Genomic DNA, 23,243 nt, shown 5'->3' on the forward strand with positions numbered 1-23,243 from the left:
ATAACTTGTCACAACTTTTGCCCTTGATATCCACCGACTCCTTGGGGTCCTTGGCTTCTAAACATGAAATAACTACCATGTGTATCACATGTGCCTTACAACTTTGCACATTTGATTATTAAATTAGTCATGTTACTAGTAGGATTAAAACATCTCAAAATTTCATGTCCTCGTGATGGATATAGCTTGGTCCGTGTCACGAGGACGTGAAAATTTGATGCTTTGCTTATGTTTAATTGACATTTGATTAAAGGATTAATCAAATGTGCAATTAAAAGATGCACATGTGTTACACATGTGAGGTGCAAGCTACTTTCTCATAGTTGAAGGCCGAACGACCCTGTGAAAAAGATGGGTGTCAAAGGTAAAAGTTGTAACAAGTTACACTTGTTAGATTCTAGGTGAATTTTGGTGTCTGTTTGCCCCTAGGACCATTAATTGGCCATTAAGTGTCGGTGGTGACACTAGGGACTAGGCATTAATTAATGGATTAATGCTTGTCCAAGGGTCACTTAATGCATGGGACCACTTTGGGTTGCAAATGGCCCAGCCAATTAATTTTTGGATGAGCAAGGTCAATTTTCTGGGCATGGATTAAGGGCTGAATTAATTTTCAGAATTAATAAATTCTGAATATTAATTAAATGGCTGGAAATTGCTGAAAATGGATTAAGAAAGCTGCCACTTGGCGAAACTTTCCCATGCAAGTGGGGGAAAGGTTAAATAGGGCTGAAGGGAGAGGGAAATCTCGTTTTTTCATTTTGGAGTTGTTGGGAAGAGGTGTTGGACTGTTGCTGCCAGCTTTTGGGGCCATTTCCTAGCTATTGGAGACCATTTTGGTGATGGAGATTGCATATTTTTGACCTTGGGAAGCTGGCAATTGCTGCTGATGCACTTTCTCCTGAAGATCACAGTCTCTGATGCTCCTATTTTGTTGGTGCATCCGTTTGGGGCTGGTATAACAGGGCAGCAACTGATTTTGATCAGTTCTTCGCGACAAATCTCAAAATTTTCTCTCTTTACAGCATTCTCTCATCTCCTTCAGTCTATGCTCAATCATTCTCAGCAATTCTCAGCCATTTGGAGAAGATTTCAGCCATTTTTGGTGGGTCATCTGTAATTTCTGCTGTAAACCCTAATTTACAGTAAAAATTAGCGTTTAGCAGCCACCTTGGGATCTGTGCCAGAGATTGAAGGCTCAAGGGACTGAAATCAACAACTGATAATTGAAGATTATCAAGGGATTTCAGAAGCCAGCTCATCTCGAATTGATTTCAGGACAGCATTTGGCCAGCCAAGGGTCAAATTGGAGAAGAAGCTTGGGTGAATCAAGGGGCAAATGACCCAAAAGGCTTGTTGGTCATTTATGACAGCAAGAGCAATTGGTTAGTAGGAGGAGATTGAAGAATCTCAAGTTGTACTCCTTCCAATTGAATGAAAGCGAAAGAAATACCGCAAGGGGGGCCGGTTTTGGGGCCAACAAGGTGTCTACTGTCCAAGAATGTTATGATAAAGTGTATATTTCATTTTATGTGCATTAATTTATTGCTGTAATTAACTCTTAAATCAGGTTATCACCACCCATTCCAAGAAGGAAGGTTGGTTTCATGGTTCCATTGCCGGGATACATCAAATCTCTTGATTTGGTGGGCCCGAGGCACCTGATTGCAAGCTAAAGCTTTGTGCTAGTGCTAATCTTTGTGCTCAGCTGAGAAATTACAGCAAGATGTCTTCATATAGTGGGATGCAATCAAGCAGTATGATGCCTCTCATGATACACATTCACATGGGGAAGAAGGAAATGCAATGCCTGATCTTGGACAAGGCACGAATCATGGACAACATGCTGAAAATGTGGCTGAAGGCCAAGATGTTGGACCCTCAATGCAGAAAGAGAATGATGATCAACAAGGGGAAATGGAATTCGATGATGCATTCAAGAATCGAATGAGGGAAGCAGCCAATATCTTTGCTGAATCGGTAAAAGATCCTCAGTTTACTCGGTTTTTGAACACTCTTACGAAGGACAACAAGGGCAAGAAGAGAAAATCCTCTTCTAGAACTTCGGGACAGTTAGATGCACCAAAGAACAAGCCAAAGCCTTCTCAAGATGCTCCTAAAGATGCTCATGGTCAAAAGCAGGTTGTGCCAGTTGGGCAAGAAATGCATATGCAAGTTCATGATGTAAATGCTAATCTTATGGTTTTTGGATAGAAAGGTTTGCATGAGAATTTAGGGCAGCCAGCTTACTTTGGTGGTAGCACAATTTTTCATCCTATGGTGGGTGAACGACCGAATGTGGGAATGTATGGTGCACCTCCCCATAATTTTCAGCAACCAATGCATGGCTTGCACAACCCAATGTACTCGGGTATGGCTCATGGAATGCATAATCCGATATATGGCGGCATCGGTATGATTCTTGGTGTGCAAAATCACGCATATGGGCAAGCATCGGTACCCCGTCGTGCTTTTGGGGCTCAAGGAATAAGTGCTGGTCATGCAAATGCTTAGTTTAATGCTTGCTATCATGGAAATACAGCAAATGCACCCTTTTTGCAGCAGCCCGTATATGACAATTTGACCCCCATAGGTCCAACAAAGGACTATGATGAGGGAGGTAAAAGTGTGAAATTTGAACTGTTCAGTGGTGCACAAGAGAGGCTGAAAGCTTTGACTTTCATTCAGCAATTTGATGCAGCCTATTCTGGGGGAAACTTCACCGAATCCTCTAAGATTCGAAAGGCAGCCACTTACTTGAAGGGAAATGCATTGCACTGGTGGTCCAAGCTCTTGATGAAAGGTAGAACACCGTCAACATGGGTACAATTTAAGCGAATGTTTGCATCGAATTGGTTGACTAGTACCTTTGAGGTGGACATTGTGACAGCTTGAAACAAGCTTGATGCAAAGGAATGCAAGAATTTAGAGCAATACAATAAGAAGTTTTGGGATGCATTGCTGCTCGTCACTTCTTATCGTGCCGTACCCCTTCATGAGCAAGTGGAGAAGTATGTATGTGGTTTGCCTAAAGGAATCAAGGATTTTTGCATTAAATCCACTGTTTCAAGCATGTCTTAGCTTATAGAAACTGCTACTATAGCTGATACATTGTTGTGTGGAAAGGATGCCGGCTTTCAAGACCATGATGAGTCAAATGTCAAGGAAATGAAGGCTGAGAAAAATGGCAGATCTGAAAATCAGGCTGAAAAGAGGCAAAAACAGCAGCAAAGACCTTCGAAAAGTGTGGCAGAGTATAGAGAATTGAGGGTTGCTAATAAATGTTACATATGTGAACAGGAGGGACACATTGCTAGGAACTGTCCTAATCAACAACAAGCTGATAACGATGATAGCACATGAGAGAATCGGTGATGTATGGAATATCACACTGGGTTGCATGTGATGAAAGATCGGACATGCATTGTATGTTAGCAAGTGAAGCATGGTAGGCAAAAGATGCCGCAGTTTATTATAGCTTATGTAAGGATAAAGTATGCATTTCAGAGAACTTAAGGAACGTAAAAGGGACAGCTGATCGCCATGGATGTGTTTTGTATTTTCCAAAGGGTAATTATATATTGCTGCGTTTTGAAAAGGCAAGGTTGACAAGATGAAAGGGCAAAAGGGAATGTATCTGAAGTTCAAAATGAGGAACAATGGACCTTTCCAGGTGTTAGAGAGGATTAGCGATGTGGTATATCGGTTGACATTGCCTCTACACTAGCGGGTACACTATGCCTTTCATGTGAGCTTATTGAGGCCTTTTTATGGTGATGTGCCTAAGGATGTATCTGTTGAAATTCAGTCCAATGTAGAGGTGCTGAATAAGATATTGGTATCTGAGCAGATTTTGGCACATAAAGAGAAAAGGTCAAAGATAAAGCTTCCATAAGCTATTGGGTGAAGTTTCACAACTATTCACCAATGGATGCTAAATGAATGGAAGAGCATGACTTGGCAGACGATCCTCAGTTGTTGCAGCTTTACCTTGATGCCTTTCAGTTAGGGTCAAATTGGAGAAGAAGTCCTGGGTGAATCAAGGGGCAAATGACCCAAAAGGCTTGCTGGTCATTTATGACAGCAAGAGCAATTGGTTAGCAGGAGGAGATTGAAGAATCTCAAGTTGTACTCCTTCCAATTGATGAAAGCTAAAGAAATACCGCAAGGGGCACCAGTTTAGGGGCCAACAGGGTGTCTACTGTCCAAGAATGTTATGGTAAAGTGTGTATTTCATTTTATTTGCATTAATTTATTGTTGTAATTAACTCTTAAATCAGGTTATCACCACCCATTCCAAGAAGGAAGGGTGGTTTCAAGTCGTGTCTCATCTACAAGTTGGATCCTAAGGTAGGCTTTGCATGATCAATGCTAGGTGACATTGGTAAAAGTTGTATCAAGTTGTGGTGAGTCTAGGCCATTAATTGGGCAATTAAAATATCGAGTGGTGACATTACGGACTAGGCATGAATTAATAGATTAATGCTAGTCCAAGACCAACTAATGTTGGGATAAATAAATGTTCCATGGGGGTCAACACATTAAATGTGAATGGGCACTAGCCAATTCTTGGGTAGTGATAAAGGAATAATTAGTTAATTTTTTGAAATTTTAAATTTGAAAATTAATCAATTAATGATGAAAACTACTTTTGAAAGGCTGTATGTTAGCAAACTTGCCCATGCAAATTGACAAAAAGGTTGTTTTGGGGTGGCTGAGTGTGGAGACAGCCATTTAGAGACCGAGGGAGGAAGGAGGAGCTGTTGGATTAGCTTTGACACAAGTGACGGTTGGTCACGAAGCATGACATGACAGGGCAAGAAGTTTTGCTTCTCTCCCTGTGTGAGAGGTGGCGATAGAAGAGGATGGCTCATTAGAGGTTTTATCCCCCCCTTTTGAAGCCATTGGCACCATGGGAATTTCCATTAGAGCTATCGTTCAAAAGATACTCCTTGTAGCTGATTTTCTCTCTCATTCTCCAACATTCTTCTAGCAATGCTGTGTTTTGCAGCCATCTTGGACTCCATGTCCAAGTACCAAAGATCTACTACTTGGTATAGCAGCTGAAGGCAAGAAATCGCAGCTAAACCGAGGGTAATTCCATTCTCAAGTTGTTGTAGCCCACATGCAAGAGATCGAGACCCCAACTATGCCGAGATTGTAGTACAATCATGAGGCAGATTGTGCCAAAGAAGTGCTAGTCATTAAGGACAACGATTGTATTGAAAAGTAAAGGTGGTCAGCCCATATCTCAATATACTTCAACCTTTTAGCCATACAAGATAAGAAATACTGCAAGTGGCACCAATTGTTGGGGCCAATTGGGTATCACTTGTCCAAGATTAAGTGGTAAAGTTGGTAATTTCAGATTTGTGTATTTATTGCTTGCTCTAATTTGTGGTAAATCATGTAATTTACCACCCTTGCCAAGAAAGAAGGATGGTTTCATATGTGATCCATTGCATATACTCAGTGAAGTCCTTCTCAGGGTTGCTATTACTATATTGCTCCTCATTGCACCAAAGTGGATGCAATATATGCACAACATGGATTGGTTTATAAACCATTGCTATTGTGTATTCCACACTACACAGATCTCATGGATTCTTGAGGGTGATGGATCATGGACCACACAAACAATTTTGACAAAAGAGTAATGAGCCATCGATAAAAAGTTTAACACTAGAGAATGGATAAAGTAAACATTTAGTGACACACAAGGTGACTTATTTTGCGATGGGTAGCTATTTTGAAGTAAGGCTTTCCTGAATTTATCCATGTACTCATAGAGAAGCCCTATAGTACTCCCCGTCACATCATTGATTGACATGACAATGTAGAAGGGAGTGCAAGTCTTCACCAATGCCTCAATCTCAAGTCTCCACCTCTCATCTAAAACATGATGTCTAAATGCGAGAGCCTTCAGAGACTCTTTTATTCCATGTTAGTGAGTCCTAATATGCAATATTTCGTATCAAATTTGGACGGACCTATACAAGCCTCTCTAACACGATGAATATGCATGCAAATCTAGTAGCAAAATATGTGAGAACCTTAAGGGTGCGATTGGCTTGAAATATGCTAGTGACTTTTGGTCTCTTCTTTATAAATCTCATTATACTTCCTACTATCTTAAGAACATTATCCATCCAAAATATATGTTCAATATCTTCAATATGTAGGCCAAGGCAATTTGAGATCCAGGGAGTCCTTGTAATGCTAGGAAGTCCATCTTCAAGCATATGTCCTATAGCCACATAACTACCACTATTATCTGTGACCACTTGTACCACATTTATAATCCCTATGTCTATGATGACCCTCTTGTATGTGGCTCCAGATAAATGCTCTTGTAATAGTAAGACCTGTGGGCACTAGAGGCATCGATGGCCTAAATGAACTTTGGCCGTTTGCATGAAGACATCAAGACATCATACACATTCTTCTTTTGAATATATGACTATCCATCTCATAGGACAATGCATTCATTTTTGGCCCAAGCTTCTTTCAAGGGCTCCAATTGAGTCTCGATAGATGCATTTTCTTTCTTTGACTGTTTTGTGCATAAATGCTTCATCCTAGACCTTTCCACTCACATCCTTTGCGACTAATTGCCCTTATTGTCTTCTTCCATTGTCAAGTGCTATCCACATTGAAAGGAATGACACATTGAATGAACAAACAAGTGAGCTCTCTAGTTGCATCCACAATACATTGCTTTTGAAACGCTGCTTGGATACTAGTACTTTGCAATGATCCCTAAGGTGCACTAGAACTAGGCAATGGAGTCCTTTTCTGTTTGGATCATATACACATTCGGATGCACTTCTTTTTGATATCCCAACTTGGCATAGTCACATGGACATGAATCGGGATGAGGATGTTGTGTAAAGGAATACTCATCTACAGATAATAAACACAATTTTATGACAAAGCATAGATTGATAAAATAATTGAGTAGGGTTAGGGTAACTCAAATACAATGAACACTAAAGATGAATGATGAATAATGATTAAATACAATGCTCATGTAGTAAACACACTATGTAGGGTGATACAAAATCTTAAATTCCCATGTCTCTAGGACTGGGGCAAAGAGTGTGAGCTGGAGAGGGTGTTGCCATCTTTATAGATCCTGTTATATGTAGCGGATAGTCTCTCTAATTGATCAGCAGCAGCAAATGTAGATCAGGGTAATATACTTGTCTGGATCAGGCTGATCATAGGCAGCAGCAGCAAGGCGGCCTGCTTGGAGTGAAGATAGTTAGTGCAACAACCAAAATGTAGGTGTGGCAGCGAAATGCAGATCAAGGTGCAGTGGTGACTGCTCTAGAGGAGAGAGAATATGTTGGGTGGCAGTAGACTGCTGCAAATGCAGCCTTTTGGCTGCGAAATCTGATGGCTCTTTGTGACAAATCCTCTAGGCTGATTAGGTGATAGTAAGCAGCAAAAAATGCTGATTTAGAATAGCTGTTGGATACAGTAAGAGTGATGGCAACAATTGTTAGGGGCAACTCAAGTTGGGAAAGAGTTGGCCTCAACCCAAATTGAGGTATCTCCCAAGGATGGGTGTAGAAAATAGTGTGTGCCAGTTGATAATGAACATGCAATAAGGAGATAGGGATGAGTGGGCCTGTCTATTTATAATGAGTGGGTTCTCCCAAATTAGGGTGTGGCTTATAGGACACAAACACTCTCTAGGAACACATTTGTTTTAGTGCAAGGTTGTTAATAATTGAGTTTTGGGGTTGTAATAAAGAGCTGATCAGTTTATAATGCATTTTTAAGCTCAACACCTCCTGTCAGGTCCAAAATTGGAACCAGGACGAGACTATAAACATAGCTGAAGCCCATAATGACTCCAAGGCATCTTGCCGTAGAGCTATCAGGACATCAAGCAAAGCGTGTGTGTTGGTTGCCTAGTGACCTACCAATACTACAAAGGCGATAGTTATTTTACCAAGGAAGCCCAAAGGGCCATCCCAAAGAGTCCAAGGCATGGAACAAAGGGTGCTTTCAGTAGCCTACTAGGACCTACAAATGCGGATGGAATTGCTTTGAACTTTTTGTTTGTGTTGGGTTTTTTTTGTTGTTTTTTTTTGGAAGATAGTGTAATTCTATTTAATATTTGCGCCCTTGGGGAAAATGAAAGGGATAGTCAAATTCGACACACCACTAAAATAGACAAGCTATCTTGACCACCCTTGGGTATCAGTAAAGAAGAAAGGTATGGGAAGTACGTATGTAGAGCTACCTTAGAAACTACCCAATGGCTACGAGGAAGAATGTAGCAAACTTGAGCCAAAGTCTTGTAAATGTATTTTCCTAGGATATGGTGATGAAGGTGAGATAGGGTATCGATTATGGGATCCCGAGAAAAGAAAGTAGCATGCAACAATGATGTTATCTTCTGGGAAGATCGCATGCACAAACAGCCCAAAAAGACAGAGGAAGTTAGAAGGGTTGTATTCCGGGAGGATGTACCAATAGGATAGCAAAGAATGCCCGTTAGACAGTAGCAAATACCTGCTGTAAATGTTCTTGAAAATGCAGGGAATGATGCTGAGAATGATCAGCAAGATCTTGCCCATGATGTGCCACAAATTCAGCAAGAACATGTGTCTTTGGAACAACCAGAATCAGTTGTGCAGCACGTTGAACTTACAGAACAACAAGCTGCTAATGTAGAATTGCAGGATGAATAGCCAGCAAATCTTGACCATTGGGTCTGTAGGTCGACTAGAGTACAAAGGCAGCCAAATAGGTTTGTTCCTGGTGTTAACTATGTGGCTGATTATGTCATGTTGACAGATTGTGGTAAGCCATTATACTTCCAAGAAGCAACGGACAGAAAAGATAGTAAGAAATGGCATAAAGCAATGTTGTCAAAGATGTAATCTCTCATGAAAAATGGCACTTGGGATTTGGTGCATTTGCCTAAAGGGCAATAAGTGCTACCATGCAAATGGGTTTACAATATGAAAGTCACTTCTGGTTCTTTGCCAGAGTACAAGGTACGGGTGGTTGTTAAAGGGTACAAGCAAGGACATGGAATTGATTTTGTTGAAATCTTTTCTCTTGTAGTCAAAATGACTACTTTGTGAACCATCTTGGGCTTGGTTGCATTTGAAGACATGGAACTCATACAGATGGATGTAAAAACCGCTTTCTTACATGGTGATTTGCATGAGGAGATCTATATGCAACAACCTGAGGGTTTTGCTGCAACGGGGAAAGAGCACATGGTATGTAAACTCAACAAGGGTTTGTATGGGCTGAAGTAGACACCTCGAGAATGGTATCATAAATTTGATATATTTATGCAATCTTAGGGATTTTATTATTCTCAAGTTTATCACTGCTTATACACGAAGAAGGCAGCAGATGGCAGCCTTATTCTCTTGGTTTTGTATATGGATGACATGTTGATTGCAGACAAGGATGTTCATGCCTTGGACTCCTTGAAGTAGAGTTTATACAATAGCTTTGATATGAAGGATCTTGGTGAAGCCAATCACATTCTTGGCATGTGTATACGTGGAGACAAATCTACATGTCTTCTTTACCTGTCACAGCAGAAGTATGTCACTAAAGTTTTGCAGCATCTCAATATGCAGGGGGGGAAAGCCATTAGTGTACCATTGCCTCCATATGTGAAACTTAATGCAGATGACAACCCTACATTTAATGATGGAAAGGTTGAAATGGCCAAGATACCTTATGCTTCAGTTGTTAGTAGCTTGATGTATGCTATGGTTACTACACGTCCTGACATTGCATTTGCAGTGGGAGTGGTTAGCAAATACATGGCATATCTTGGCAAAAAGCATTGGGAAGTAGTGAAGGGTATCATGAGATACTTTAAGGACACAAAGGATCTTTGTATCTGCTTTGGTAAGCATAAGTCATCTGTTGTTGGGTTCACAGATTCAAACTATGCTAGCCATCCTGACTGTAGAAAGTCTACTTCAGGATATGTGTTCATGTTCATAGGTGGAGCAGTCTCTTGGATATCCAAACTGCAAAAGTGTGTTGCATTTTCTACTACAGAGGTAGAGTATGTGGCTGCCACTGAGGTATGCAAAGAGGCTTTATGGCTTTCATGTCTGGTAAGAGAGCTTGGCATTATAGAGATTCCTATTCTCCACTGTGACAGTCAGGGTCCTATCATACTAGCACGGAATCCTATCTTTCACGCAAAGAAAAAGCACATATAGGTGAAGTATCACTTTATCAGGTATGTACTTGATAGCAAGAGCATTGAGCTAGTCAAGGTACATACAGATGGAAACCTTGCATACCTTCTCATGAAGGGACTTCTAGGAGAGCGGTTTGCTCATTGTTGCGAGATGATGGGGGTCGGATAGTATATGTGTATTTCAGCTTTGTACATACATAGACTTAGCTGATTCTTTTCTCTACCTTCAGGCACGTTGCCTTTAGGTGGGAGGTTGTTGGGAATAAAGGCTCACCATGCCTTTTATAGTATTCGGGTGTGAACGTACCCTTACACTCTTGTACTTTATATATAATCTAAAATAAAAAGTGGTACATTTGTCATTGTACCGTATACCCATTGTGTTGTGCTTACACTCTTGCTGCTCACTCTTTTCTGCTTCTCCGTGCACTCAATCTGCACTCTCGATCCTAGCTCACTCAGTCTTGATCCTAGTAGTACCATCGCCCTACATCAACTCAATGATGGCAATGGCATTTCCTCTCTTGGAAGAGCAAACTACCTTATATGAGAACAACAGGCGTTAAGCTAGGGTTCTTGCCCTTGAACAAGTTCTTGCAAGCCTTGGGAATCCAAGACATGCCACATCAAATTAGACCAAGTGGTAAAGTTAGACCCTTTAAAAGGAATCTTATCCGTGAACACATGCTTGGCTGATGCAGATGGATGGATGGCTTTACGAGGAGGGGTATAGGTGGGTGGCATAGGATAGAAAGAAGGGCAAATGCTTGTGTGTAGTAGTGTACTACTTGTGCAATGTGTATGTTGTTAGGGTTGGAGAAACTTGAAATAGAGCTTTGTGTGTGTATGTGGTTTTTTTTTTCCCCTGGGTTTTGTTTTTGGGGGGGGCGCATTATGCGTGTGCTATGTGTTATATGACTGCACAAAGAAGCAGCTGCAGAGATTGTAGAGCCCTCAAGAGGCTTGAACGCAATGCATTCATTAGAGACTCTGTCCTTATGTTTTATGATGGTGCTTAGTTTTGGTGTTGATTGTGGGTCACATTCATACATGGTTGGGTTTGTTTAACTGGTTTTTCAGGTCATGCTCTGGTTGGATTAGGAAAGACTCAAGAAGCATTGCAGGTGTGGAAAAAAGGATACGACACTGCTGTCAGTCATCCACAACACATAGAGCAACTATTGGAACTTCATATGTTGATGATGACTATTCAAGGCAGAAACACAGAATCTAAAAATGCCAATGGAGAAGCTCCAAGTGTTCAGTTCTCCAAATCTACATCATTCTCACCTCCCAAGACACCGCCAAGGCAATCCATGCAGGTAGATCAGCAATCAAAAGCATCAAGGGAGGGAAAATGTACAAGTTCCAAGCCCAAACGGACATCTCGTCTCATAAGTCTTGATTTGAGACTTTCAAGAGGCATAGGAATGGTGAGTCAGTTGTATAGCAAATGTGTCGTAAAAACTGCTGTTTGTCCAGAAACTCATTTGCAGCTTATGCATTCATGCAGGTCAACAATGGAAACTATCAGCAGGCAATCAGCATATTTGACCAGGTTTGTGACCCAGAATTTCCCAATTGAAAGAACATTCTCAAGACATTTTGCCATATCAGGACCTGTATTACTTGTGTTTTTTGATGAATCATTCACAGTTATTGATATTCTTGAAAAGCTACAAGTCTCTTTTATGCATGTATGACTGTTTTGTTTGGACAGATACCTAAACTGTTTATTATCACACCAAATGGAGCTCTAATTATATAGATTTTTGCAAAAGTTTCATCATTAGTACCATTTACAGGCATATAACCTTTAGATTGCCATTAAACAGTTGTTTGTCAGATCGTAGAAGCAAAGTAACAGACACACTGAAAGTGGCTTTGGCTTAGGCCGTATTTGGGGCATACTGGGTTAAAAAAGTCTAAGCTCAAATGTTAAAGAACCTAAATGTTAAACTTTTTCATATGTTGGGTGCACATGTTCAGATTTTCTTAATTTGGAATTGATACCTAAACTTCAGAGGAAGTACCTGTTTTCCCAAATATGGGGGCATCTCCCAGTTTTTCCAGAGATGGGCAATTCAGGGGGTTTGGGAGCATATGGATAGATTTGGTAAATATTCTGATATTATTAAGCTGTTCAGCTGTTTGCCTGTTTGGGAATAGCAGAAGCATAGAGTTCAATTTGCTTCAAATGTATTACCTTTTCAGAAATTTTATAGAACCTGCCAGGTTTTTAGTCTCAAAGGAGCAATTTGCATTTTTGGTTTGAAGTCTACACAAATCCTAATTTTGAGGGTGAGCAAGAACATATTATTATTGTTTGACTGGTTCTGGCAGGTTATAAGAGATAATCCAAGCTCTGTTGAGGCACTTTTAGGACGAGGAACTGCATATGCTTTCCAAAAGGATTTGGAGGCTGCAATTACGGACTTCTCCAAGGTGTGAAGCTTGCCATCTTGTATGTCTTATCTTCAGATCATTGAACAAAAGTGATGTACTTTCTTTTTATGCAAAAAACTGAGTCTTTGATGTCCAGGCAATACAACTAGATCCACAGACAGGGGAAGCCTGGAAACGACGAGGCCAGGCAAAGGCAGCCATGGGAGCAAGTGTAGAGGTAATTTTTGTGTTATATTAAATGCTTTGCTGTGGTTGGAAACTACATTTTTGCGTGTTCTTTATTTTCCTGGGTATGGATAGTGTATACTTGATGATACACTTTTAAGTAGATCTTCATAGTTCATAATAGTATGAGTGCTGTGGCACTGGTCTATCTTAGAGACGTTTTATGTTGTTGATGTAGGGAATTTTCACAAGTCATTGTCTCTGATATTCGTGGTATATTTTCAGTTGATTGAGAGTATATCCCTGAAATTTTACAATCTAAAGTCAATTGTATGCACTTATGGCAGGCAATTGCAGACCTATCGAAAGCACTAGAGTTTGAGCCCATGTCTTCTGATATTCTCCATGAACGAGGTATATGTTTGTATTTCAACATATTCAGCATGAGTTTGTTGAGCAAATGTCACGATGATGAATGACAATATGGAAAAATGGAATGCAGGTACAGTGCGATACCGATCAAAGGACTATGAATGTGCTGTGAAGGACTTGAGAGCTTGTGTTGCAGTTGATGAGTCTAACAAGCTTGCTTATAACTATCTGGTAGTTCACCCATTTTTTCGCTGTTGCATCACTGCGAGAGTGGTGGTTCCTGTTCAATATGAAATGTTAGAATGGTATTTTTAGCATGTCTAAAGTTCATGTTCTGTGGGTAAAGGCCAGAGGTTTAGGGAGGAGCTGATGTTATTGTAGCTTTTGAGACGATTATAGCGTCCAATCCTGATCCAAGAAACCTCTTAAGCATAAAGTATTAACTATGTGACATTAATGAACTTATACTGCACCGAGTTGAATGATACTTGCATATAACGAAACCTTGCCCAATTTATCTGGCCAATTGAAGGATTGATGGCTATTCATCCTCTATGAGGCATCAGGAGATTGGGAACTAATTTCTTTTGCCAAAGGGACATTCTCTCGTCTTGAAATGTTTGCTTTTGGTTCTGTGACTAATTTGTTCTTTTGAAAATTTAAAATCCTTACATAAAGAATTAGCTCTGGCAGGGACTTTCACTTATAGCGATTGGACATCACGAAGAGGGGATCAAAGAAGTTTACAAAGCCTTGGAGATTGATCCAACCTTTAAAGAAGGTTGGGCCCAGCTGGCCCAGGTTTTCTTTTAACTTGAAACTTGTCCAGATTTTCAGACAGAATGAGCATGATGAAACAGTCTCTTTGCAGAAGAGAAGAGACAAAATTTTTTGTCTGTACACTTTCTTGTTAAAACTTTGGTTATTTATATCCTATAAGGGGCATCGGAATAAGATCCAGCATTAAATATATCTCTAACATTATGGACCGCAATGTTAGCTGTGTTGGTTCAATTTAATATATGCAGGAAAGTGTCCATTCTTTTTGTAAGCCATATCCTGATGTCTTTGGAGGTGCTTAAGGAAACTGTGTTGTAACTCGTGTGCATGTCTTGTTTGCCAAGTCTAAGTGTAAAATCTTTCATCAAAATGCAGTACGAACATGACAGGCTGGTTGAATCTTGAAGAAATACAATCATCTCTTGTAATAGCTAGTTTGCTTGCATAGCTAGAAGTCACAGAGTGATTACTGCTGTTCACTTTTTTAAAGCAAAAGTATTTTCTGGCAGTCCTTTTCAGAGCTTGCTGAGACTGGAAAGGCCATAGAATGCTTGCAAAAAGCACTTGGTATTGATGAGAAGTATGCTTCAAATCTTGTCTTCTCTTTGTTGAAGAGAGCATCATTCATTGGGCCTCTATGCATTCTTATGCTCTTCTCTGCTTTGCACCCTGCAGATATATCAATGCATACCCCCTTTTTGGTACCATATATTACAACATTGGAGATCACAAGTAAGTGTCAGCTTCCCAAGTCTCTCAGTGGTTCTTCAATTCACCATTGAATGGTTAGGAAGCTCTTGAATAGCTTCAAACTTCCTGCTTTCTTTGCAGACCAGATTAATTGGAATAGGGGTTCTGTTGACATCCTGAATATACATACGCCACATTCTCATACATATAGTCAATTTAGCAAGTAGTGGCTGCCAGTTATTGAATGCACATTCATCATATGTACACCGAATTCAGCAAATAGAAGCATGAGCTGCACGTGTCAGATTCATGGTGATTTTGTCAAGATCAGAGCTTGTGTGACCCAAAGACAAATATTAGTGACTTTCTGATCATGAATGGGGCGCAAGATGGAATTTTGAGTATCTATTGTAACAAGTGTGCCAGCCAAAGCAGACATTATCATAGGTGTAACGTGACTGCATGTGCACCAAGCATGCCGTTTGCAGCCATCATGAGATGGGGATTGCCACCAACAGCTGTGGCCCCTGGTAACATGTTGAGAGTTGAGCAGAGGAGCTCAAGACAGCAGGTGATTTGCATTAAGTGGTGAAAGGTACAAGATGAATTGTGTGCTGCAGTCAACCAGGTTTGTGGACCTGAGAAGCATGTGGAATGTTATGCTGGGAAAAAGATGATGCGGGCTAGGATGACTTTCATCAAGTAGGAAAGTTCTGTAATCGTGAGTGAAACTCATGCAATAATCCTTGCATCGACTAGATATTTGTTGTAGCATTGCGAGCCTTCCATTGACGGATATTATCAGGGTTGGCTACTTGAGGGTCCATCATAGTTCGCCTAGGCCCCAAAGACCCTATGACTCAAGCACTTGTTGCATGAGGTTCGACCAAGTTGTGAAGTTCGACCCATTAAAATTAGACTTGTGTAAAAGCATTCTTGGATGTAGCATTTGGAGTGTGAGTGCTGAGTAGTGAGTAGGTTGGTTAGGTTGGTAATTGGAGTGCACTTGGAATGTGGCCCAAAGTGCAAACCCTACATTGATAATGTATGCATAGTGGATCCGTATGTGTGTTTGGGCTGAACAGGCATAGGCATGGTCATTGTACAAGGAGCTTGTGGTGGATGGATAGGTGCATGACAAGCTAAGGATATCCTTGCATTTGAGTGACCATGGGTTGATGTCTAAGGGGAGTGAGGGGATACCCAACACAACCATCCCAGGATAGATAGGTGTGCTTTCTTGTGGATATGTGTAAGGTACGTGATGTACCGGTGGAATTCTTGAGAACAAGGTTACAAGGTGGAAAGTGGCATGCACCTTTGAACAAGTAACATGTGGGCTGAAAATGAAGATGAACTTGGAGTTGAAACAAAAGATTGCAATTCTATTATACTTGACATTGATGAAATTTTACCTAATGTGGATGATGCAAGTGTCAAATCTTATTCTAAGCTACTTAAAGCAAAGAAAATAGTATCTGTTATGATGAGAAGTGGGAGAGAGAGAAGGGAATTGTGATTGGTTAATACCAACAACATCCAAATCAAGTAGAGGATAATGTAATAGATATACTTGAAGATGTACATGTGTCTCTAGAGTCTCCAATCAACACAGGGAAGAACGTGAGAATGACAATACTTTGAACTTAATCAACTAAATCAATTATCGCCATGAAAATTAGGGGGAAGAGAGAGAGAGAGAGAGAGAGAGAGAGAGAGAGAGAGAGAGAACACCACATTGAGAGGGGAAACCAGCCCCTCACCCTTTACAGGAATTTATTGAAATAAACCACAGGCACTTAGTGCCTAACTATACACAAAATGCCTAATTTGTTGCAATTCTGAAAATTAGGGTTTTGAAACCCTAATTTCTGCAAACTCTAGGCAGCACGCTAATTTTTTCTGGAGTGCTTGGATGAGATCAATTTAAATAGAAAGTGCTTCTTGGATGAGAGATAGATAGGAGAGTACAAAGTATGTGGCTGAAATTTCAGCATGAGAGCTTATTCCAAATGAAGAGAGAGACCTCCAAGATATAGGTGTGGAACTAGGATGCTCCAAAGTGGAAAGTAGAGGTTACAAATGACAAATGTTTGTTGATCACAGTATGTGTAGGGACACTGATGCTTCGGAGCTCACGCCCGTCACGTCGCCAACTGCCCCGCTCCGTCTGATTGCCCGCCCCAGATCGATCGCGCTCGTTCGTCAGCGTTGTTTGTGAGCTCGCCCCCCCCCCCCCCCCCACACACACACACACACACACAAAATGCTGACTCCTCCCCACCCGACGGCTTGCAACAGCCGCCCCGTGTTTCCTGCCGCCCCACCTGCCCATCTTTCGCCCCTGCCCTGACAGGCCGCCCCTCCTGCCTTTTCGCCCCGGCCCCTCGTGTTTCTAGCCGCCACTTGCCCGTCTTTCACCCCCACCCTGACATTTGCCTCCCCCTCCCCCCGCCTCCATATCTTGCCTTGTCGCCCTCGCCCCGTCAGAGCGCGCCCTCCCCACATGCCCGTCTTTCCCCCCCACCCCCGACAGCTCGCCCTGTTTGCCCATCCCCCCCCCCAAACCCCGCCCTGTTGCCCCTGCCATATCCACCCTCCTCCCTGCTGTCCCCCCCACCCCCGGCGTGCTACCTCCGTTCACGGTGTTCAATACCCCCTGCCAAAAAACAGCAGATTCTCCCCCCCCCCCCCCCCCCGGCCACCCCCCCTCCCTCGCCATTATTCCTCCCTACCCTCTAGTTATTCCCTCTATCTACAGCAACTTTCCTCCCCTTAGGTAGCACTGCGACGTGATTGGTAGTCTCTCAGAAGAGATGCGCAATGGAAACCTTTGGTCAGACGCTAGCGCACTCAGTGAGTGTCCCCTAGTCAAACACCTTGCGTGTCGTCCTCTCTGAGGAGCAGCTCTTAGCCGTCCAAGCTAAGGAGCTGGAGCTAAAGGAAACAATAATTTATGGTCAGATAGTAGGACACTTCCCAGCCAGGGCCCAGCTTCGAGATTGGCTTCAGCTCCATGCTACGTATCCGCACAACGCAGATTGTGGAGGCGGTCCTAATGGGCCAAGGGATCTTCATGGTTAGCAGGCTCAGCTCGGCTGACGCAACTCGCGAGTTGCTTGCCAGTTCACTATATGCGTCTACGAAGGGGGTCATATACATGGTCCCTTGGTATAGTGGCTTTACAGTGGAGGCATTTGTACTCCACAAGAGGTTTCTTGGGCACCCGGTCACCCTTCTTTTCCCCGACCTGGCGATAGAGTATCGCCAGTTGGTGGGAGACATTGGATGGCTCTTTGGCACTACCCTTCCCGCGTCCTTTGCGGATGCAGTGACAGCTGCAGGAGTCCCAAATGTACGGGTGGCAGTGAAAGAGGTCAAGAATATCCCATAGTTCCTAGAGATTGAGGCGAGTGGGCACTCCTTCAAGCAGCAGGTCATTGTGATGGGGCAGCCACGGTAGTGCCTATGCTACCACGACTTTGGGCATGAGGCAACAAGTTGCACGTGTTTTGGAGCCAAGGTGGCTCCGCCGACAGGCCCGCAGGTGGATGTTGACGGCTTCACACGGGTCTAGAGATGATAGAGAGGGAGACGGTAGGGGGAGGTGCAGCTAGCGTCTCAGACCCAGCCTCGGTAGCAGGGAGCAGGTGGGCGTGCGATTCCCGCTCGATAGAGCACTCCATAGCCCTCCCCTGCCCACCCCACTCGGCAGGACCGCAGCCCTCCACATCCACCACCCGTGCCACAGGCTACCTCTCCTGAGTCCCCAGAGCCCCCACACCCACCTTCCTCCACATCCCATGCCCCCCTCCACTAACCCTCGCCCGTAGCCCCCCCCCCCCCCCCACCCACCATGTACTTCCGTCCATCTCGCCATCCCTCGATCATCCTCCCCCCAACCACCCACTGTATCGAGCACCCCTCCCGATCCGCACCTAGTTCAGGCAATCGCCCCCAGACCCACCCCCCCTCCTCCCACAGGAGGTGATGAGCCACAAACTTTTACATCCTCTTCGCACCAACAGTCCTCCCCCTCCCATACAGCCACCAGCTCATCCACGTGTGCCGCCCGTTAGACTTCCCGGGACAGGCACACCTGTTGCCACAGGAGTTCTTCTGCAGTGGCCCATGGTCCTACTTGAGAGTCGCGGAGTGCAGAGAGTTTCCACTACCTCTAGAGGTGGGGATCTTTGTGGTTCGTAAGTCAAGGAGGGGCAAGGTCCATCTACTAGCACCACCAGATGGACCAAACTACGCTTTTTTTGTTCAGTCCTCTCACTGAGGGAAGTAGACGATGACACAGATAGAGGAAGAGTTGAAGAGTCAGGTGGCGGACCACACCTTCTAGTGGATGGGAGAAGAAGGGCTAGCATTGTTTGCACAGCAGTGGCCTAGTTGCATGATGGACATTAACTGGTGGGCTGGTGCCGAGGTCCCTCACCTGAGCATTATCTTTTGAGCTCCTCCACAATGGAGAGCTTCGAGGGATGTGACCGAGTGGCCCCTGGCACAGGTGGCCCATTTCTACTATTGCACAGAGTCTCGACTCTCAGCATGGTTGATAGATGCATTGATAGTATCACCTTGAACTTCTATCACCCCTATGGTCCAGCCGAGGGCCACCATGGGGGAATGGAGCTCGCCGTCCAGACCGGTGGCAAAGCGTATGTGCATGCCTCATAGCTCCTCCTCAGCAGCCTCCACACCGAACAGATGCCTATTCGGGTAGTCACAGGTTTCCCCATGAGCTTACACCTTGGATCCTGGAATGTGAATAGCCTCCACTACAGTGGGGCATGTGGTTCCAGGAAATTGATTGTTCGGTAGGAGTTGCAGCCTGCCCTTGCCGGACGGATTGACATCTTACTTCTATAGGAGCACAAGCTCACCCCCACCCAAACCCAGCGGGTAGGGAAGGTACTCCCAGGCAGCTCGCACACTTATTGGGAGCACGCCATAGGTGTAGACGGTAGGAGTGGAGGCGTATGCACCTCTATTGGTCCGAGTCTTACTGCTTGTGTTCGAGACCACGGGACGATAGTGGCAGGGAGGGTGCTATGGATCAGATTGGATATTGGGGACTCGTGCCTTGGAGTCCTTAATATCTATGCCCCTACGGAGGTTAGGGGACGCATCACGCTCTAGGTGGAGATCGCGGAAGGACTCCCAGAGGTGGACTCCTAGATTGTTGGAGGAGACTTCAACATACTGGAGGCTTTGGAGGACCAGCAGGGCAGAAGGAGAAACTACCAGGGCATGGCCAGGGAGGAGCAGGAGGCATGGGAGGTGTTTCTACTAGCAGTAGGAGCACGCGATGCCTGGAGAGACCCTGCCTTCCACAGGAGGGAGAGTTCGCTGTACTTCTCTTGGGGATACAGATGGCTAGGTGGAGCCCTGCTGGAGCGGTTGGATAGGTTTTATGTGGGAGAGTGGGGAGGCTCTCGGGGAGGCCAGATTGGGCAGTTGGCGGGCACCACGTTGTCCGATCATTGCCCGGTTCTCCTGACACTAGATCCCCCAGTATCTGCCCTAGATACACGATCTTGTCAGATCCCTAACTCGATCTATAGGAGGGAGGAGGTGACGAGACAAATAGAGCAGATTTGGACCAAAGAGGGGGGCAGGAGGGGCCAGATCACAGAGGAGGTTGCAGAGGCCCTAGTTGAATCGAGCAGAATTTGCCAAGAGGCAGCTATACAGGCCAGGCAGCAGAGCTGGCAGGAGGAGAGAGCACTCCGGCGGAACCTTGCAGCCATGCAGAGATTATTACAGGAGGCACCAGGGGATCCCTCTCTCCACACATAGGAGGTGCGTGCGCAAGCAGCCGTTTCTGGCCTAGAGGACAGGCGCTCTGAGTTCTCTTTCTGCACCTCAGTAGCTTTCTGGGCGCGGAAGGGAGACACGATGTGCAGGCAGTTTTTTCAAGTGCACCAGTCTCGCACCTCAGGAGAGTAGATACGCAGCCTCCGAGATCAGTATGGGAGGACCCGTTCTAGCCCAAACGAGGTGATGGAGATTGCCACCGACTACTATAGCCGCCTCTTCCAGCAGGAGACAACCTCAGCTAGAGGACAACGATGTAGATAGCAGGTTTGGGATAACATTCCGTCCCTCGTCACAGAGGAGATGGGACGCTCCCTCCTAGCCCCCTTCACAGAGAAGGAATTAGAGGAGGCTTTTAACACACAGAACGGGCAGAAATGCTCAGGAGAGGATGGCCTCTCTAAGGCTTTCTTCACTGCCTTCTGGGAAGTGGTGAAGGACCCCCTACTGATGGCCTTACAGGAGTTTTTCACTTCAGGACAGATGCCAGGGAGTCTATCGGCAGGCCTTATCAGTCTTCTCCCCAAAGGGGGAGACCGGTTGGAGCTTTCCCAGTGGAGACCGATCACCTTATTGTCAGTGGCCTATAAGGCATTGGCAAAGATGATTGATAGGTGACTACGCCCCTTGCTTCCAGACATCATCCATGACACACAGACAGACTTTGTCCAAGATAGGAGTATCCTGGACAATGTATTCACCTTCTTTGAGGCGACAGAGTGGGCCCAGTACAGTGGGCAAAGACTGGCCGAACTACTGTTGGATTTTGAGAAAGCCTATGAGAGGGTGGACTGGGATTTCCCAGAGGGCACCATGGTGAGGTTGGGTTTCCCCTAGGCTTGGATTTCCGGGGTCTCGGCACTTTACAGATCGGCCACCAGCAGGGTTCTCATAGAAGGGAGGCAGGGGAGGAGTATTGGTTGGAGAGAGCGGTCTGACAGGGCTGCCCCTGGGCCCCGTACTTGTTCCTTCTCTTTGCGAAGGCGATGTCTCACTTCCTCAGGTCATGTGTGAGCGGTTTAGGTGGCCTCTGACTTCCAGTAAGAGAGGAGACCGAGTTGTTAGACTCAGAGTATGTAGATGATACAACGCTCTATATAGAGGACGATGAGTTGATGCTGGAGTGAGTGAGGTTGGCTCTTGAGGTGTTATGTTCTACAGCGGGAGCAAAAATCAACTGGCGAAAGTCGGTTGGTTTCCTCACGGACCCGGACTCTAGCATAGAGTGGGGCGTCCACCTGGGATTTAGATGGGTGAGCAGAGGACAGACTGTCTGATACCTAGGGTTCCAGGCGGGACTCAACATCACTCCCGCCTAGCAGTTTCTTCTAGTCCTCGATTCTATTCGAAGGAAGCTGACCTACTGGAGCACGGCTCGCCTCTCACTAGCCGGCCGAGCCCTGGTAGTTAACCAGGTCCTCCTAGCGACGGCCTGGTACATCGCCTTGTGTTGGTGCTTCTCCTCCTCCTGCGTAATGCAGCTTCGCCGCCTAGTGCAGAATTTCCTTTGGTCCGGGTCAGACGGCTCCAGGGATTCCAGGGCCAAGGTGGCGTGGGCGATCACTATACGACATCGGTTAGAGGGAGAGCTTGGGATCATAGACCCAGAGTATCAAAGTATGGCCCTCCTAGGCAAGCTAGTTGTCTGCGGCCTCACACCGGGAGGGCAGACTTGGAAGGTCCTATTGCAGGAGGGTCTTTAGGACTGTAGACCGAGGCTTGGCAGTGAGTGGAGGCCGTCCTTGAGATGGATCTTCACGTCAACCGAGATCACCCCCCCCCAGATCACCCTTCCTACGCAGCTTGCTCCGCGTGTGGCAGGGCCTCCGCAAGGCCCTAATCCAGATCCCCCCAAGCTGCCAAGAGGAGATAGACCGTCAGTCAGTGATTTGGAACCCCCAGATCAGGGACCGGGAAGGGGCACAGATCGGCGAGTGCCCCCACATCCAGTGGGCTGGTTGGGAGGCTGGCCCGGCTCGTACCATCAGGACATGGCGGGAGGTGTACAGGATGGCGGACAAGGAGGTGTTGCAGCAAGTATCAGGCTGCTAGCGAGGAGTGGAGCTGAAGAGAAGTGAGATAGATGCAACGATACCTCAGGAGTGGATTGCTTCCGTGATCCGAGAGCCGATAGAGCCCGGGAAGGTATGGGCTACTAGGTTTTCACCAACAGGCATCCCCCTACAGGTGGCAAGAAGAGTGGGTGGCGCTTCACTTGGGACCTTTTTCATAGTGCAGGAGGGGGGGTGTCTGGCTCTTGATAGAGGGTAGCAGGACGAGGGGATAGCTGTCCTTGCATGGAAGAGGATCCGGGTGGTTGGCCTTCAGGGGAAGACATGGCGGTTGGACCCTTTGGTCTTTTGGCAGGAGCTCAGGGAGTGGCGCCTCTGGATCTGGGAAGGAAGGCCACTTGTTGAGCTGGAGTGGGATCCAGGAGAGCGGCTTTGGGCGGCCACTGTGGTCGCCAAGAAGCCACCGAGGTTCCTGGAATACATCGCCAGGATTGGCAGATACGTACTGATGCAGGAGGATATGGATTGGGCGTCGTCACGTAGCAGGCATTGGGTGGAGCACAGCATCATGGAGTCGTTCCAACAAACCTTTTGGTGCTGCCTATGGGACAGCTGGAGGCCGAGGAGGATATCGTATTTTTTATGGCTGGTGGCACATGGAGGCTTGGCGGTGGGAAGCTCACTTGCCCAGATGCATAAGGAGGGAGTTTGTAAGTGTTGCACACAACAGTCTATGGAAAACCCAAAGCACTGCCTTTGGTTGTGTGAGGCGGCATAACTCATGTGGAGAGGAG

The 23,243-nt window shown here is 45.1% G+C and overlaps 1 protein-coding gene across 2 annotated transcripts in view; it reads left to right on the plus strand.

Annotated features, from left to right (window-relative positions):
• Positions 1–23,243, plus strand: part of SRFR1 (Tetratricopeptide repeat (TPR)-like superfamily protein) — a 154,997-nt gene that overhangs the window by 78,512 nt on the left and 53,242 nt on the right. For both annotated transcript variants that reach the window (XM_087686474.1, XM_087686475.1), the window contains exons 3-11: positions 11,279–11,631; positions 11,712–11,756; positions 12,542–12,643; positions 12,741–12,821; positions 13,117–13,183; positions 13,272–13,372; positions 13,835–13,942; positions 14,431–14,501; positions 14,597–14,653. In XM_087686474.1, coding sequence (XP_087542600.1) covers positions 11,279–11,631; positions 11,712–11,756; positions 12,542–12,643; positions 12,741–12,821; positions 13,117–13,183; positions 13,272–13,372; positions 13,835–13,942; positions 14,431–14,501; positions 14,597–14,653 — 985 coding nt within the window. The remainder of the gene's footprint in view (positions 1–11,278; positions 11,632–11,711; positions 11,757–12,541; positions 12,644–12,740; positions 12,822–13,116; positions 13,184–13,271; positions 13,373–13,834; positions 13,943–14,430; positions 14,502–14,596; positions 14,654–23,243) is intronic.

This window comes from Lygodium microphyllum, chromosome 10 (assembly GCF_053477565.2).
Source record: "Lygodium microphyllum isolate KBCC chromosome 10, Lygodium_microphyllum_v1.1.10, whole genome shotgun sequence".
Taxonomy (NCBI): domain Eukaryota; kingdom Viridiplantae; phylum Streptophyta; class Polypodiopsida; order Schizaeales; family Lygodiaceae; genus Lygodium; species Lygodium microphyllum.